The sequence below is a fragment of the Armigeres subalbatus genome, chromosome 3 (genome assembly GCF_024139115.2).
Source record: "Armigeres subalbatus isolate Guangzhou_Male chromosome 3, GZ_Asu_2, whole genome shotgun sequence".
NCBI lineage: Eukaryota > Metazoa > Arthropoda > Insecta > Diptera > Culicidae > Armigeres > Armigeres subalbatus.
The window spans coordinates 269739524-269745523 of NC_085141.1; the positions used below are offsets into that span (position 1 = coordinate 269739524).

A 6000-nucleotide genomic window follows, 5' to 3' on the forward strand; every position below is an offset into this window, starting at 1 on the left:
CGACGGGAACAATGCACAGCGGGCAAGGTGGATCGATCAGGTGAAGGACGATTTGCAGATCCTCCGCAGACTGCGTGGTTGGCGAAGTGCAGCCATGGACCGAGCCGAATGAAGAAGACTTTTATGTATTGCACAGGAAACTCCGGCCTTAGTCTGGATAATAATAATAACAATTCAAGAAGTTGTTCGAAATGCTCGAGCCAACGCATCAGCGGATCAGTTGTGTCGGTGCGCAACTGACCTATTGCGTCGTTCACAGGCATCCTCGGATTCATCCTTGCTCCACTCAGGCATCGTGATATATCGTAGAGGAGGCGTATATCGCCAGTTGTTGCAGCTTTCTTCCCTTCGTCGGCCACGGAGTCCACCAACGCTCGCTTGTCCCGTCTGCAACAGCGTTTGACTTCCTTCTCTAGAACCGAATACCGTTGACGGGATTCGTACTTGGCTGCTCTGGTCCTTGCCCGCTCTATCGCGGCCTTTGCTTCTCTACGCTCCTCGATTTTCCGCCAGGTTGCATCAGTAATCGACTTTTTCCGCTTGTTTCGATGAAGGCATCCTTGATGGTCGTCCACTACTCTTCTACGCTGCCACCTTTCGGAACACCCGCTGCCCGAGTTCCAAGTTCTTCAATGCACGATCTCTACACAGCTGGATCTTCTAGTCGGCGTGGTCTGCTTCGCTGTTTCCTTCTTATTTTCCTGGATCCGATCTGTTATCTTTTGAACATATTCTAGAAACCTTTTTCACGGAAATGGCTATATGACCTATATGAGCTAAATCTTTTAAAAGAAAAAAATCTTTCAAATTCTTTATACAAATTTCGGTTGTGCCGCCTGATAGAACATAGTTAGTTATGGAGCCTGTACACCTCCGGTGGTGCAAAGGTCTGACTTGAAAGTTCTCCATCCTGAGCGTTGTCCAGCTATCGCTTTAACCTGTTGCCAGGTTAGATTTCGGTCGACTTCTTTTATTTCTTTATTGAGGCTTCGCTGCCATGAGCCTCTGGGTCTGCCTATGCTGCGATGTCCCGCTGGGTTCCAGTCTAATGCTTGTTTACAGATTTCGTTCCCCCCTACGTAGAGTGTGGCCGACCCAGCCCCACTTCCGATCCCGAATTTCTGTTGCTATTGGCCTCTGATGACAACGACGATGAAGCTCGTTGTTTGAGATCCAGTTGTGAGGCCACCAGGCCCGAATTATATCCCGCTGGCATCTGTTGATGAACACCTGTAGCCGTTGAATGTTCTCCACTGATTTACCTGTTTTTCCAGATATTTCTTAAACTCGCAAAGGTAGCCCTTGCTTTCTTGATCCGTGCGCCTATGTCGATCTTGATACCGCCGTCTGACGCCATTTGGCTACCAAGATATTGAAAGCTTTCAACATTCTCCACTGGTTGCCCAGCTACTGTGAAACTGGAAGGGGTCACCGTGTTTACATCCAACGATTTGGTTTTGTTGACGTTGATGACTAAACCTGCCGAAGAGGAGCGCTCGGCAAGGTCGTTGAGCTTACTTTGCATATCAGAGCGCCGTTGAGCGAGGAGTGCAACGTCATCAGCCAATTCGAACTCGTTTAGGTGCTCCATGGTTATAGGCTGCCATAACAGCCCGCGGTTTGGTTCACGGTCAATCGCACCTAGCAAAATCTCGTCGATTACGATGAGGAACAGTAACGGTGATAGAATACATACTTGCCTCACACCAGCTACGACCCGGATAGGATCGGACAAGACCCCATCGTGCAGCACTATACATGAAAAGGCCTCGTACTGTGCTTCGATGAGGTCGATGATTTTCTCAGGAACCCCCTTGCGTCTCAGGGCGCCCCACATATTCTCGTGATTGATACGGTCGAAAGCTTTTTCGTAGTCAATGAATACCAAGTAAAGGGACTCTTGGAATTCGTTGACCTGCTCCAGAATGATACTGAGCGTGACAATATAATCCATACAGGATCTTCCGGCACGGAATCCGGCCTGCTGCCGCCGGAGAGTCGCATCGATCTTCTCCTGAATCCGGGCTAGGATAACTTTGCATAGAACTTTTTGGGCACTAAGATACCTTGCATCCAGTCGACTGGGAAAGTTGCGGTTGCTGCGGCTCTCTCTCCTTCGTCGGCTAGAGAGTCTACCCACGCTCGCTTGTCCCGTCGACATGAGCGTTTTACTTCCTTCTCAAGAGCCGCGTATCGTTGACGGGCTAAGACTTTAGCTCCTCTGGTTTTTGATCGCTCTATCGCGGCTGCGCTTCTCTTCGCTCCTCTATCTTCCTCCAGGTCTCATCGGTGATCCATTGTTTTCTCTGGGTGAGCAGTTCGCCCAGATTGTTCTCGCTGGTGGCGATGAAGGCATTCTTGATGGCGGTCCATTGGTCTTCCCACCTTCCGGAATATCTGCAGCACGCTTTTGCAGATCTTCAACGAAGGACCATTTCACCATGGCATTTTCCAGTCGGCGTGTGTTGAACCGTCGTCCAGCTCTCTCTTCCTGCCGCCGGATCCGTGCAATGCACAGGCGTATTTCGCCGATGAGGAGGTGATGATCAGACGCGTTATCGGAACTACGTTTATTCCGTACATCAAGAAGGCTCCGTTCCATTTTCGGCTGATGCAGATGTGGTCGATTTGATTTTCTGTAAAGCTGTCACGGGAGACCCATGTAACCTTGTGAACCAGTCGATGAGGGAAGAGCGATCCCCCGATCACCATGTCGTAATTACCACAAAATTCTGCGAACAGCTCTCCGTTTTTACTCATTTCTCCGAGACCCTGGCGTCCCATAATGCGCTCATGGTTCGAGTTGTCGGGTCCGATCTTTGCATTGAAATCTCCCATACAGATCTTGATATCACCCTTCGGAATTCTATCTACGACGGCATTTAGTTGGCTGTAGTCTGTAGAAGTTTTCTTTGTCTTGCAGATCGGCAGCATCGGTTGGCGCATAACAGTGGATTATAGTAAGGTTTCGGACCCGTATTCGAGTGTGCCTGGGCGCTTAGTAGGAAGGCAACTCCGCGATGCCGGGAGCGTATTCACCTCTTAAACCAGAGTATAGCAGAACTTGTCCCGACGGCGTTGTCCAAAGTTTGGTCAACGGACTTCACTCAGTCCCAGGATTTCAAACTTCATGCGGTGTGCCTCATTGGCAAGTTGTGCCAATTCACCCTGCTGGGCTAGGGTTAAAACGTTCCATGTTCCTATTCCGTTGTTTCGCGCTAAGAGTCGTTGCCGTAAAATCAGTCCGTATTCTTTCTTTATCGTATTCTCGAACAAACTGATATTTCGGGAACAGTAGGTTGTTGGCCCAAGGTTCCCTATCCACCGGAATGGGGCTGTCATCTTAGGTATAGCTTCCGGGGAATAGCATTGCATACTCAGGTGCTGGACGCCAGAACAGACGCTGTTGTAGCCGCACCTCCTTAGTGAACAAACGCTCGGTCGGTCGGGACAGATTTGTTTAAAGTCCCACCCAACACCAGGGCTGGGCTAGTGCGCTTTGAGCGGCACACGGTCACTTTGACGTGGTCTGCTTGGGGACACACGCAGCTTTTTATAGAAGTTTAACAGAGCCCACTGTCGAACCCCACCACATCTTAGGCAGACCCCACAGGACTTTAGCTCACTTTAGCTGATGTCAGAAAGACAACAGTGCCCTGGCTATGCTACCAACTAATTACGCAACCCTAAGCTGGCGGTCAATTGTCAGCCAGACCAAGTCATTTGTCAGGACCAGAGCTATGTTAGGCGCTCCTCCCCGGATGTCAATTCACCATTTCGTAGCCCTCGACTTCCCTGGGCATAAATACATTATCGTGTTAGCCTCATGATATACGAATGCAAAAATGGTAACTTGGCTTAGAAACCTCGCAGTTAATAAATGTGGACGTGCTTAATAAGCGATAAGCTGCGAGGCGGCAATTTCCCAATGGGGATGTGATGCCAGTGAAGAAGGAAAACAAGAGGGTAGCTTTTTACGCGGATGGATTTCATCGATTTGTCGGTCCACCTTAATTTCCACAACTTTTTGAATACCACCTGATTTTTCTTCGATTTTTTCGTACAGTTTAGTCAATGTTTCATTAAAGATAAAACAATTCGCGTAAAAAGTAACCCCAATGTATTCCGATGGCTTATTGGGGCAAACCTCATGACTCGACAGTTCACCATAAACCGCACTGCACTGATTAGTGTGATATACCTGACATTAGGACTACCAGAAGGCTTGCCATATGAACTCAGAACCTTATTTTTAGACAAATCTCTAATATTATTATCAATCTCACATAGATGCGACAACATAAAGGACTGCCAAAATGGTGCAGACGAGGCGGATTGTAAGTTTTGCGAGCGCGATGAATATCGCTGCCTGTCCAACGACAAATGCATACCCGATAAATGGCGCTGCGACCAGTACGAAGATTGTCCCGATGCGTCAGACGAACTGGATTGTTACTATGATGAACCTACTACCTTTCCAACTGGTTTTGGCAGCCAGCGCGAGTATCCGTTCGTGCAGGTACAAGTGCCCAACAGTCCTGTCCATGGGTAATACCCTAAAACCCTTTATTCAATACCAAATCTTAACAAAATTTTATTAAAATTTCAGGAAGCCTTATCTGACCATTACCAACGAAGATAGGGAACGAAATCAACAGCAGGAACGCAATGCTCGCCCTTACCCGGATTATGAGTCTTCGAGAGAAGACGAGTACGAGCCCACGGCAGCAGAGAACGTACCGCAAATAAATCTAAAGAACCGAACGGACCCGATTGAGAATAAGACAGAACGCGTGGAAGACCAAACCGAGGCCGAGACCAGCCAAACGATATCAATCCCCAAATCTTTAAGTAATCTCCTTCGAACAACTCGGTTACTTCGGTACAGAGCGATCTAATTTGAGGCACTCGTCTTTGTAGGTAATTTTCAGGACAGCAAAGAAATAATGATGACGTCGGATTCGGAGAACGACTACAAATACAGTAGTACGAGCAGGTCATTCCTGACGACTGCCCACGCGTCTCCGTGTCCCGAAGGGGAGCTACGATGCGTCAGCGGTATTTGCATTTCCGTGAGCCAATTATGTGATAAAGTAAATCAGCGATATTGTCATTGGTAATTCGAATTTGATCGTTAACTCAGTAACTATTTCTAGGTAACAGACTGCGCCGATGGCGCCGATGAAGCCATGTGTGTTTATAAGGATTAATACTCAAAGCATCGGAACGAACTCAACCAGAGCAAAAGTTGAAAACCATGACCAGAAAGATTTTGTTTTATCATAGCGTAGCACTGCCCTGAGATTGATTTATCTTTCTTCTCTCTTTCCAGTGTAGAAAAAGGATACGATCGAATTGTATTTATAGAGTGATTTTACTTGTTAACTCGTTGTTAGATATGCGGATCATACTGGAAAAATTCATCCCGCGACCACAATTATCGTTACCATTGTTGAAGAGTTACCCCCTATGATTGTGTATTATTAGTTCATTAAGAATGCTAGGACAATATGTGTAATATTATCAATGATTAGGATGTGCACGTTGGAATGGCGAAATAGTTCGCAAAATGAAAAGTTTTACGTAACATATTTCGTGCAGCCAACAATTGGAAATTTCATTCAAAATTGGTATTCCACTTGATAGAAACGCGTTGTAAATAAGCCATTTTTATCGTTCGTATCATTTCATATAAACTTTTGTAAATCAATGTTTCAATAAATTTTATGTTGAATATATAAAACTGAGCACATCCTTCTGCTTTTAAACTTATCACGAATCCTTTCTCCCGAATTTCATTACTTCGTGAACCCTGATGTGAAACCATTTCTTGCCGAACAGCAGTATAGTTGGGGGCTCTCCCCAGACAATATGGTAAATGTAGCAGAGCTAGCGCTTAGATATACTCAAATGTTGGAGCCCCGTTCGTATCTCTCTCTCAGATGTTTTGCCGGCTTGAAAAGTATGACTCATCTATGTACCACCAAGCAGCCGAAGCGA

General features: G+C 46.7%; 1 protein-coding gene across 5 annotated transcripts in view; it reads left to right on the forward strand.

The window, feature by feature from the left end:
* Positions 1–5743, forward strand: part of LOC134224211 (uncharacterized) — a 362411-nt gene extending 356668 nt beyond the window's left edge. For 4 of the 5 annotated variants that reach the window (XM_062703507.1, XM_062703506.1, XM_062703510.1 and 1 more), the window contains 4 exons: positions 4291–4548; positions 4610–4851; positions 4921–5093; positions 5157–5743. In XM_062703507.1, the coding sequence (XP_062559491.1) occupies positions 4291–4548; positions 4610–4851; positions 4921–5093; positions 5157–5210 (727 nt within the window). In that variant the 3' untranslated portion in view covers positions 5211–5743. Of the gene's footprint in view, positions 1–4290; positions 4549–4609; positions 4852–4920; positions 5094–5143 lie in introns of all 5 variants that reach the window. The other variant, XM_062703509.1, reaches the window with a different exon arrangement.
* The last annotated feature ends 257 nt before the right edge of the window (positions 5744–6000 follow it).